Genomic DNA, 12,826 nt, shown 5'->3' with positions numbered 1-12,826 from the left:
ATATATATACATCATATATATATATATGATGATGATGAAAAAATAACAAGATGCTTCAAAATGTTTTCTTACTCGCAAAACTAGTTGCAATCGAAGTTTTGATGTTGATGTTGAGTCGCCTCCCTTCATATCAAACAACTGGTCTATTGTCATGTCTGTTGCAGAAAGGAGGTTTTTCAAAAGTATTTTGCACTCTCCGATCAGTTTGCTAGTATTCTTATCATATACCTGTAATTAAACAGAATTTAATTGCGGCTGTCATTAAAACTGCATGGAAAATTTATAACAGTATAGCACAGACATTTATGTAGGATATATATATATCTCTAGGCAATTGTACACACACAAAATATGATTTCAACATAATATAACAAAACTATATTTTTTGTTGCTATTGTCAGTCCAACAGAATCAAATGCTGGCTTATTCAAAGTCGCTCTCTATAAATCCATTCCGCAGTGATATTTACAATATTGCTGACCAGGATTTGAAGATATCAGTGCCAGAAATATTTCATTATCAAATCTACTTCTCTCCGAAATATCTGGTCTTAGCTGCAGGACCCACTGGTTGGTGCAGGCTGAAATAAGGAACTAAAAGCTCATTACAGAATAAGGATAGTTACTTTCTTTTTACCTTCAGAAGATGGTCAGCATGATTGCAAAAAGGTAATGCTATTGGGACCTTCACATCTAACTACGAAACTGCATTCTTTCTGTCATCTCTTTTCATTGGTTTTTTCCCTTCATTTCTTAAAATACTTCTACCACTTTCTAAACACAGAAAATTTTCCGAAGGTGTATGGCTTAGTGCTTAGGATGTTGCACTTACAATTGCTAGATCATGGGTTCAAGTGCCAGACTAGGTAGCACATTGTGTTCTTGAGCAAAACACTTTGTTTCATGTTGCTCCAGTCCACTCAGCTGCAAATGGGTCCCCCTGTGATGGAATAGTTTTCCAATCAGTGGGGAATGTTGGCTTACTCTATTAGCCAGTTGGGGTGGCATCATTAGAAAGCTAAAACAAAACAAAGCCTATTGTGACCAGTGTAACAATATCTGAGAGTCTGGTCGATACTGTGATGATAAAAGATGAAGGAATTCAGACACAACCGTGTGGCAATAGAAACATTAAGATACACAGGGATAGTTTCTATGAAACACTTCTGATCAAAATTCTTAATACTCTTCAAATTTACAATATTGAGATCAATATCAAAAGGTTTTAGTAAATACCAAACGACCTGTTCTAATTATCATAAAAGACACTTACCAAGGCAGTGAGATCTTGAAAGTAAGGATCATGAACAAGAAATCTGAAATTCTCTGCCCATTTGGGATTAATTGTGGAGGTCTGTATGTTAGTCTTTTCTTTCTGTTGGCCCAACACCAATTCAACATACGGGCTTGGTTCCATTAATGATTTCTTCGATTTCTAAATAAAACAAATATAAACAAATATTTCAACAGTTACTTCTGACTATTGATGTCAGTTAGAGTGTGGAAGCAAAGTCTAGAATCAAAGAGCCTTAGGGTTAACCTGGCAAAAGCCAAAGTCTTAGTAAGTAGGAAGGCTGACAAATCACAAACCCCTTCTCGATCTGTAAAAAAAAAAGATATGAGTGGAAACTCCATACAGAGTACCTGGTGTAAGCTATGGACTCATAAAAGGTGCAGAAATATCAAAGGAAAGTTAACTGGAAAGACAGATTTTGTGTGTGGCAGATGCACAGGGGCAATAAACACTGAAGATATATAGAAAACAGATTCCATCACATGCCAGGGGAAAAAACTAGAAGGATAGCTTCTGCTACATAGGTGACCAAGTTTGTAGTGGGGGTGGATGCTCTGAGAGTGTAGTGGCTAGAATAAGAATAACCTGGGCAAAGTTCAGAGAGCTCCTACCTCTGCTGGTAACTAAGGGCCTCTCACTCAAGATGAAAGGTACACTGTATGATGAATGCGTGCGAACTGCCATACTACACGGCAGTGAAACATGGGCCATGATTGCTGAGGACATGCACAGGCTTGAAAGAAATGAAGCTAGTATGATCTGCTGGGTGTGTAATGTCAGTGTGTATACACGACAGAGTGTGAATGCCCTGAGAGAAAAGTTGGACATAAAAAGCAGCAGATGTGGTGTGCTGGTATGGTCATGTGTTACATATGGATGAGGACAGCTGTGTGAGGTAGTACCACACCCTAACTGTAGAAGGAATCTGAGGTAGAGGTAGACCCAGGAAGACATGGGATGAGGTGGTCAAGCATGACCTTTGAATGTTCAACCTCACAAAGGCAATGACAGGAGACAGACCTTTGGAGATATGCTGTGATTTTATAAGACCCAACAACTAAAGTGAGATCGCAGCCATGGCCAATGCCAGTGTTGCATGTCCGGCCCATTTAAGAGTACCCTTGATGCATCGGGCAATATGATATGCTTGAGAGGACCTGTTGAGTCAAGCAGCACCAAAATCACAACTGTGGACAGTGCCATCTGACTGGCTCCCGTTCCAGTGGCACATAAACTGCATCGTCCGAATGTGGTTGATGCCAGTGTCGCTTGACTGGCTCCCCTGTCAGTGGCACGTAAAAAGCACCATCTGAACGTGGTCGATGCCATGTCCCTGTGACTGGCTCCTGTACCGGTGGCACGTAAAAAGTACCATCCGAACATGGTTGATGCCAGGTCCCCCTGACTGGCTCACATGCTGGTCGTACATAAAAGCACCGTCCAAACATGGCTGATGCCAGTGCACCCTGACTGGCTCCTGTGACAGAGTAATCTGAATGCTAAACAGTTAAACACTACAATATTTTCAATTGGTTTCTTTCTCTGAATGGATTATTTACGTGGAGAGAAACATACATACTTATGTGACACACACACACACGCACACAAACACCTGAAACCTAATAATCAACTTACAGGTAAATCTTTGGCAGAATCAACACATGCCATCAAGATACAGCTTGATAAATTTTCTGAGTTGTTTGATTCACTCTTCATCTGTTTCAAAGCCTGGAAAAAAAAATACAAATATTAGAGTATCGTTCTTTAAAAAGAAAAAGATTTCATATAGAGAATAAGTTACCATTGAATAGTTTGGGGTTTAAAGTGGGGCTTAAAATTAATGTTTGTTCACTATGTCTTGTATGTTGATGTTGAAAATAATGGAAAGTACACAGGGTACATATTGAATGATAAACAATAAAAGTACCTCTGACTTATTATTACTGCTAATTATCCTCATGATATTGATATTTGATAGACACAGATTTTATTGAACAATAATTTCTCTCTTCCAGTTTTTAAATTCAATTTCCAAGACTACTTTTTATATTAATTTATTGGTTTCAGACATTTGACTGTGGCCATGCTGGAGCACCACCTTTAGTCATACAAATTGACTCTGGGATTTATTCTTTGTAAGCCTAGTACTTATTCTATCAGTCTCTTTTGCTGAACCACTAAGTTACGGGGACATAAACACACCAACATCGGTTGTCAAGCAATAAAGGGGGGACAAATACAGATACACAAACATATACATTCATATATATATATATATATACAATGAGCTTCTTTCAGTTTCTGTCTACCAAATCCACTCACAAGGCTTTGGTCAGCCTGAGGCTATAGTAGAAGACACTTGCACAAGGTGCCATGCAGTGAGACTGAACCCAGGACCATGTGGTTGGTAAGCAAGGTACTTACCACACAGCCACTTCTGTACCTACAATTTGCTTTTCAGCTAAAACTATTTTAATTTAATTACTATGATCTGAATGGGGGAGGGGGGAGCTTTTAATTCTTGCAGGCTCTGGCAGGTGAGTACGGTTGATATGAAGTTCTACAAGTAGACATTTCAAGAGTGAAAGAAAGAAGTGGGTGGGTAGACGTGGGGGTGGTGTGTTAAACAGGGGTAGAAAAGGTGGTTGAAAATTGAGTTCAATAAAAGAGTTTGAAGTATGAACCTACAAAACAATATTGCAGCACCTGAATAAATCATTTACCATATGGGCAAAGGTAAATGACTGTTTTCTACAATGAAGTGAATGGAGAAAAAACAAATAAATAAAAATAAAAATAAAAAAGCACATTTTCATGTGGAAGAAATAGAAGTTCAGTATTTGAGAGATGGTTGAAGCTCTGGATAAAGAGATGGAATGGTATTTCAATTTGGATGGTAATGGATGAATGCTTGTAGGAGTTTACAGGTATAAAAGGAATGGCTGAGTGGTTAAGAAGCTTGCTTTGGAATCACTTGGTCTTCGGTTCAGTCCCACTGCACAGTACCTTGCACAAGTGTTTTTTGCTGTAGCCTTGGCCAAAAAATGCTTAGAGAGTGAATTTCGTAGATGGAAGCAAGGTGGAAGCCTGCCATACACAAATGTGTCTGTGAGAGAGAGAGAGAGAGAGAGAAGGCTGGTGGCTTAGTGGTTATAGTGCTGCATTCATGAGTGCAAGATTATGGTTTTGATTCCCAGAACCGGGGGGTGCACTGTGTTCTTGAGCAAAGCGCTTCATTTCATGTTGTCCCAGTGCACTCGGCTGTAAATGGGTCACCCTGCAATGGGTTGGTGTTCCATTCCAAGGCCTATCAAGCCAATGAGGTGGCATCTTAGGAAAGCTAAAACAATGCAAGGAAAACTAAAAGAATGCAAGGAAGTGCATTGTGACCAGCGGTAACAACATCTGATGGTCTGGTTGATACCTGGATGCCCTTCCTGTCATCAAAGAAAAAACCCCATAGGCATCGGACTTTACTCAAACAGTCTTTTCTAGATACATGTTCAACACATATCTTGTGTAAGGTGGAAGACAAAAAATAATGAATGACCAGTTGACATCAGAAGCATTCTGCCATTGTATTAAAAACAATCCACCAAATGTTTTATAGAAATCATATTTTGACAATATGAGTCAATATCACTTTTATTGTTTATCATCTTAATTAACAATAATTTTAGAGATGTTAGGTAAATAGAGAAAATGCTGAAACATACCAGCTACTACGAGCTAGTTAACTAACAGTTATTTATTCTCTAAATATTCGACCAATTTTCATTAATTTCAAAATTTAAATATAAGAAATATTGAACTAGTTAAAAATTATATTCATATTTTTTTTAATTTAATCTTTTAACGATGATTTTGAAGATTACTTTAATTATCAGCTTTTATAAGTATTAAAGTTAGAGACATTTAAAGTGAAAGAAAAGTTTTTGTTTTTTGTCACCCAAATGAATTCAATGTTACATATATGAGAAACTGGAAAGAAATCATCATCTAGACACTACAGACCCAACCGTAAAAAGAAGAAGAAGGAATAAAACTCCATGCATCACCCTCAGATCACCAAATCAAAATATTCACAACTGTACAAAAATACCTGGTGCTGATAAAATTAAAATCAAGGAACTAACAGCCAACAGTCATTAAACACTGCCTGTTGTGTTAATAAGTATCTGTTAGTAATTGAATAACACCATAAGACATACAGCTCACAGCTCATGCAGCAGATCACATCTTGAATCAAAAGTGAAGAAGTTGTTGTCAAACCAGGTACAATTTAACAAGTTTCAATAATGAAGGAAATTTTTGCTAACTTTGTTTATTAATAAATGTTTTTATCCAAAAATTCTCCCTACTTGGCCAAATGAATGAAGGATTTATTTATATAATGAATTCTAAAGACAATGTGAAATATAACAACATATATAAAATTTTTATTTATAATTAAGAAAATGTTATGAGGACATAGCTCTCAGCACTTTGCTAGGAAGTAATTAGATAATTAGGTATTAAATGTTCTTTTGAAAGCTCTAATTAAATATTTTCATTATATATGGAATTATTTCTGTTGTGGATCACAGCAGGTATGTAACTATAAAGTGCTGTGGTATGTTGCTGTTCTGACGGGTGGTCTGCAGTAACAGCATTAACACCCAGCCTGCTCTAGCACTAAATTACCTAAGCAGGACCAGAGCTCGTTCTTACAATCCAACACTAAATGTTACCTATTTTCAAAGTTCGTACCTTCTTTGATTTTTGCTATTGTTTAGTTCTATGTCAACTGTTATCAAAGAGACTTATGATTGAGAGTTCCAACTGTGACCATTCCATCTTTTTTTAAACCTTCCATATCTAAGACATGACTTTTGTGTAGAGGCATACTCTACACAGCTTTGTAATGTCTTTGACTTGTTAAATAAAGTACCGATATGACTGGGTATTAGAGGCTGGCTGAAGAATTTTGGTGGAGGCCATGCTGTAGCTAGCTTATTTGTTTTATGGGGATTTATCTGGTCAAATTACATTTAATTTGGAATAATTTTTATACGATAACATGAGAATATTTTATTTATTTTAATTAAGTTACACTGAAATTAATTAAATAATTATTTTATTAAGTAAAATAATAAAATTTATTAAAATAACATTTTTAGTAAAATACAAGAATATTAAAGGTTTTATTATTACAAAATATTTTATCTAACTTATTTAGGTGGTAAAAACAGACATTTTCTTTTAGTTTAATCTAATTTTAATAAGGAAAAACATTTTTCATTAAAAACAATATATTTTTATATTTATTTTTTTCTTGAGTTAAATTATTCAATATTTTTCAACAAAGGTTATTCATAAAAAAAAAAATCAATTACGCTAATTAATGGGCAGAAATTATTCTTCTAGGTGGTCCTGTTATTTTGAAAAAAAAAATAGTCTTTATAAAAAAAATGCAGCATAACATTTTAATCTTTATAGCAACTGCAATTTACAAACTACCAACAACTCAATTACTTTCTAATAAAAATTAGCCTCAAAATATCTTCCAACAATACCAACAAACTTGATGTCTAATGCCAAAATTCCTTGTTAGTCTCTACCTGAAATTCAGCTCAAATCTAGAACCAGAAATGGACATATACAGCCCCAAGCAGCAGCCTAACTTATCTGATCTTATTACACAGGTTTGTGAACAGGGGTCTCCCTCTCTTCTTAAACCAAAGGTTTTTATAACAAGATCAACTAAACCAAATTAAAGTGCTTTTATGAAGATACTGCAATCATGTGTTACAGAATCAATAACTGCTCAGAATCCAGTTGTGATCCTTGGCATTTTCAGCAAAACCAAAGTGGACTGGTTAAACCTTATCAGGCAATGCTGAGTGAAGATATTTGATCAATAGTAATAATCACATTAGATCATTACTACTGATCTAATGTGATCAATAGTAATGTGATACTATTGATCACATTAGATACTATTGATCTAATACTATTAGATCAATAAAAATAAGGTGCATCACCCTTTCAGATTGATGAAGTGCTTATGCTTGGAAAGATGAAACGTGGTTGAGGAACGGTGTTTATTGAGGATCAAAGGCTGTCGGAAAATACTGAGCATCTCATTACAAAAAAAAAATAATTATAATTAAATTTCCTCTTTACCATATTAAAAAAAAAAACAACAATAAACTAACAGCGCAGAAAACTAAATCCAAGAAGCCAAATACATTGGCTTCTAAAAGATCTTTCATTCTTGACTTCCAAAACAAACAAAAAGAAAAAACGAAGTGTTTAATTGATATCTGTAATGAAGCAAATGACCAGCAGTCTTTTGCTTAATATTTCTTTGGATTTCAAAACTTTAGTGTGATTCCTATGAAGAATTGATGAGATTGGCTTCTTTCCTTAATGATGATCATAATTATAATAAGCATAATTATCATAATTCCTTAATGATGATCAACTGTCTTTATAATAAGCAGACACTTTCAACTTATCTAGTCTTACATGTAACAAAAATGAACATAATTTTCACTTTGCCCAACACCTTTCAGCTATGCAGAAGATTTCACTTTTACTAACACACATATCTCTATATATATGGAGAGAGAGAGAAGAAGAAGGTTAGCAAGTTTTTGTGTTTACCAAATAGATGAAGAATACTCAATGTGGAGAGTGTGTGAATTTTATTAGCAGCTTTAGCTTCTACTGTAAAAACATAACTCTGCATTTCATCTTTGATCATTCAAATGATTTCAGTAGAAAAGTAGCATGACAATATATAAACAAAAATATCCACAGACACATCAACATATTAGTCTACAGTACATGGAAATTTGATTGCTTGCAAGAAAAAAAAATGGTATACATAGATCTGTTCAATGGCATTTTCAGAACGTAATATTTTCATATCTTCTACCAAATGTAAGGAAATGTTGTGGTTTTTGTTGAAGTCTTTGAGGTTATGAATAGATGATTGTTTCTTTTAAGTATTTAACAATCTTCCAAGACACAGTAAATCCACTGTGCTGAGAATAAAATTTTTTTAGCAGGTTAGAAGTTGAAAATTTCTCAAATATTGATGGAAGTCAGTAAGGTTCCAGAAGTACTAATATCATGTTCAAAATTGTGAAAAGGTCTCTGAGAGGCCAAGATTGAATCATTAATGTCAGTGGGATGTATATTCTTTAATGGATCAATAGTTCTTGTAATTATTTATATTAACATTCTTTAAACTGCTGACATATTTGGAGAATGAAACAGTAAGGAATTTTTCTAAGTGTCTACTCTATAGACATGCTGTGAGAATCACCTTTTGAAAACACTATTAGTAAACCTCATACAGCTTTTTATTGTCGTTTGCAACACAGAACTTGGCACAGAGCAGTGTTTCCAATGGATTTATACCATTGAGAGGACAGACATTAGGGTTGTTGAAATTACAGAAAAGAATTTGGTATGTTCCTACTGGAAAGGTTTTTTTTTTTCTATTTATAATGGCTGATGACACTGTTGGTGTAACTGCAGCTCATCCAACTATTTTTATTAAAAGTATTACAATATCTACAGTCTATGGGAAAATGCTGATAACATTCAAATGAACGTGTAAATGAGAAAGAGAGGACTGCATAATAATATTGGCTTTTATTTTGTGCATTTATAAAGATTAGTCCTGTTTTTGAATGTATTGTACTCAGAACCAACTGTATTTAATGAGTCATTGTAATAATGAGGAATATAATTAAAGGATTTCTTATCAGAGATCACATGGATATACACTTACTAATATTATTAATGAATAATTTTAAGATTATTGAAGGACAGTTGGAATTTATATTGATGTACAGTAAATTCTCATTACATTTACAATAAGAGCAATATTTAGAGTACTTTAATCTGGAGCTGTATCCCAAAACTTAACTATGCTTGGATTTGTATCCAACACTTTGAATATATTGCTGAACTCCTTTGTCACTGCATCTGTTGTATATACTTCAAAAACTGAATAGCCTATCATCATATCGAAGACCAAACTCTGCAGAACAGCATCACTTCTGAAGCAGATAGGATACATTTAGTAAGCAATAAAATCTTGATTTACTGTTGGCTAAATATTTTGATATGCCTGAAAATGTTTGTTTATAGATTGTCATGCTGCTTCCCTCCCTCACTTCGATTGCTTGTACAACTGGAATTGTTAAACTAAAAATTATGATTTAAAATGTTTTAGTTTCTTATAAGGAAAGAAGGATAGTCTATTTGTCTGTCTGTCTGTCTAAGACAGAGAGAGAATTTTTTTTGTTTAGTCCAACAACGTTGCTACAATATGCAGTAAACACAGTGTATAGCTGAAAGACAGGTTGTCAAATTGAATGAAATGCTTCAATCATTATCACATATTGCAATGTAAAGAAATATCACTCAGACTTATGATTGCCTTTTGAGGAAATAATTTCAGATTTTAGCTGTATGCTTTATGAAATATCCCCTTGAGTCACTTTCATGTAGTCTACCGAGTTGTTATATATAATTGAAGAAAGTGGTTTCTTTCCTAAACTTTCATGAGTTTTGTTCTTATTGTTGTTAGATAATCCTCAAATATTTTCAAATGAATACTTTTCAATATTTTTAAGATGAAAGAAAGAATATCAGGAATTGGACTCACAACACTAGAAATATTTAGTACAAAAACTGACTGCTACCACAGCTACCATAAAAAACTTCCGTAGAAATAAAGTGAAATAGCTGAAGTCAACACCATACTTAGATAAACAGAAAAGCAGTTATAAGAAGAGCACTCAGAGAGCACAAACCTCTACCAAGGCAACACTAACATCCTCTCAACTATTAGCCAGAGATGATGTTTAAAATGAGAATATCTGAAATAGAATCAACAGCTCTCACAAATGAGAATACTAAAAATGAACCCGGCTGTTCTCAAAAATTAAGTAAAAAGAAAACAGGAAAAATAATCCAGAATCCTTGTCTGGTACCTAATTGATCCCAAAATCTAATCAGTTTGTGCCAGTTACAAGGCCAAACATCTCTGAAAGTTTCATCCGAATCCATCCAGTGGTTCTTGAGATATTTTGTCCACGGACAAACAAACTGAAAACAATACCTCCGCCTTAGCTAAGGTGGAGGTAATAAATTATAGTTTAACAGTTTTTGAATACAAAAGCTACCATGAGAAAATTTCAGTTTCTCTTTTTACTTCAGAAATCAAACTACAATGTTATAATAGGAATATGGAATATGAAATTCCAGGTCAACTTCAAGGTTATGTCACCAAAGTTTACTGCAGTGAACCTACAACACCAAAATCACCTATTTCAGAGAAAAGATGCATTATTTCATTTCCGTGTCCTATTGTTAATATATATTTCAACCAAGGTTAAAAATGTCTATTCCCTCAAAACAATTTTGATGAAAATTAACAAAGATGTTCTCAGAAAGGGAAGATAGTACATTCATTAGAATACAAAACATCATAAGTTAGAATAATCAATTTTATAATCTCGTTTAATAACCAGCAAAAGATTCTCTGGTGGAAGATAAAAATCACTGAGAGACACAAAAGCAATGAGTTTAAGGTGATGTGCTACTGATCATAGAATGAGTGAAGAATCTGGAATTGAAAATTGAGTAAACATTGCTGAAAGCAGAGAAGAGCTCTACAAGTCTGCTAGTGGGTTCAATATCAAACAGCAGCTTCAGAAGCAACAAATGACATTCAGTGTACAGTGCTAAGTATACATTTAGAAATAACAGAAGCCATCATTATATATATATATATATTTATATATACACAAGCACACACACAAAACTGATGAAAATGATACAGAAAATATATTTCAGATAAGATTCTATCTAAAAATGTTTATTATCTAGAGAATGATTGGTAGCAACAAAAAAGAATTATTTTCATAAAAGGCACTAATACCTGAAGATACTTTTGAAAAATATTTCCCTGATTTTTTATTTTCTTTTTTAACCTAGATTTTTTTACGAAAGCAAGTAGAAAAACTGAGCAGAGAATAATTTCTCTTTCATCCAGAGACTGAGAAATATCCTTTTCCAAATTTAGTTCTAATGATATTTTGGAAGATAATGCAGGATACAAAACAATAATGTTTCATATTTAGTTCAAGAGATTTTCAAACTTTTAGACATTTCATTGTATCAAGTTACTGAGATATATATATACATATATATAGACCTTTAATAATTAATAATAAAGTTTGAAGATATAAGTTAATAATTGCAAAATAATGGAGGGAAATTAGCATAAAGCAGTTGCAAAAAAAAACCCCAAAAAAACCAAACAATTACATTGAACTAACAATTAAGCGTTTTCATAGAAAAGCAAAATATTTTCTTTTCCATATAAAGCTTTAAAACGGTTTATTTATTTAAAAGAACTCTCATACTTGCTTGGAGGTAGTTTCCATTTTTAATTTATTCTAAAATGAAAAAGTTAAACTAATGCAATGCTAGTGCTTTTTATATATTAGACACTAAAACATTTTTATAACTATAAATGAATCTTAGTAATCTATCAGAACCGCTTGAAATTATCGATTAAGTATTTTATATATGAGTGTGTGCATATATTCAAAAACACAAACGTGTAATAGATTTAACAAATGTGCCCAGAAATAAGATATCATGCATTACTAGAGAGAAAACAAAGCAAAAAGAGATCATCCTAATTTAAAGCCTCTATTTTTTTTTTCTCCAAAAATGGTCTTAAACAACGGAAGAGAGGAAGTCAGTGAACACAATGTTTTTTTTTAAAGTCATCTTCTGCTCATCAAAGGACAAGAAAAAATTTAAGTTTCTACAAAAGTGTACAGCTTCAAACTGCCTGACTAGAAATGAAGCAAGCATCTCAAGACTATCCAAAAACTGATTTTTGTTGGACATTTCTATAATATTTAAAACCATCTAAATGTTAAGGTAAACCAAATAAACTGATTAAAGATTAACCACAACTCTACAGAGAAACAGGTTTCTCAGTAGAAATTATCAATTTGATGACTAGATATCTACCAAAATATCTATAATCTCCAGAACAAATTCATTTTGAATTGCTCTGATTTATAAACCATGTCAAAAGCTTAGCATCCAGTAGGAGCTTTTATATTGGGTTGGGGCATAATTATTGCAGCTTTTTTTCAACAAATTTTATTCAACAAAAACATCTTCAAATGATTATTCCGACAGGCTGCCAAGCAAATGGGAAGCAGTAACTGAAGTAGATGGTGAATATGCTCCAGAATAATCATTTAACCCTTTCGTTACCAACCCAGCTGAAACCAGCACTGGCTCTGTTTTCATAAATTTTGAATTAAAATCTTCTACCAAATCTTCGTCACAATTTATGTTCCTAACACAGAGCTTAATGATAACTAAGTTATTTTACTAAATTCTTTGTTATATTTCAAGTAATTGAAAGAAACACAAAGCTTCTCAAAATAAATACGGTAACAAAAGGGTTAAAGATGTTTTTGTTGAATAAAATTTGTTG

General features: G+C 33.4%; 1 protein-coding gene and 1 long non-coding RNA gene across 4 annotated transcripts in view; both read right to left on the bottom strand.

Moving 5' to 3' along the window:
• The window catches only part of LOC115220707 (extended synaptotagmin-2), an 84,756-nt gene that overhangs the window by 13,889 nt on the left and 58,041 nt on the right, over positions 1-12,826 (bottom strand). The window contains exons 14-17 of one of the 3 annotated variants that reach the window (XM_029790856.2): positions 11,727-11,759; positions 2,929-3,021; positions 1,273-1,434; positions 73-228 (exon numbers count right to left, since the gene is read on the bottom strand). In XM_029790856.2, the coding sequence (XP_029646716.1) occupies positions 73-228; positions 1,273-1,434; positions 2,929-3,021; positions 11,727-11,759 (444 nt within the window). The remainder of the gene's footprint in view (positions 1-72; positions 229-1,272; positions 1,435-2,928; positions 3,022-11,726; positions 11,760-12,826) is intronic. The other 2 variants (XM_029790858.2, XM_029790857.2) reach the window with 2 other exon arrangements.
• Positions 3,237-11,717, bottom strand: LOC118766676. Its single transcript, XR_005002598.1, has 3 exons — positions 10,570-11,717; positions 5,450-5,452; positions 3,237-3,248 (listed from the first exon to the last, which is right to left on the bottom strand). It is a non-coding gene; the product is annotated as an uncharacterized LOC118766676 (long non-coding RNA).

The sequence above is a fragment of the Octopus sinensis genome, linkage group LG17, assembly GCF_006345805.1.
Source record: "Octopus sinensis linkage group LG17, ASM634580v1, whole genome shotgun sequence".
NCBI classification, from domain to species: Eukaryota; Metazoa; Mollusca; class Cephalopoda; order Octopoda; family Octopodidae; genus Octopus; species Octopus sinensis.
The sequence above is the reverse complement of the archived record's forward strand: the minus strand, read 5'-3'. Positions and strand labels throughout refer to the sequence as shown.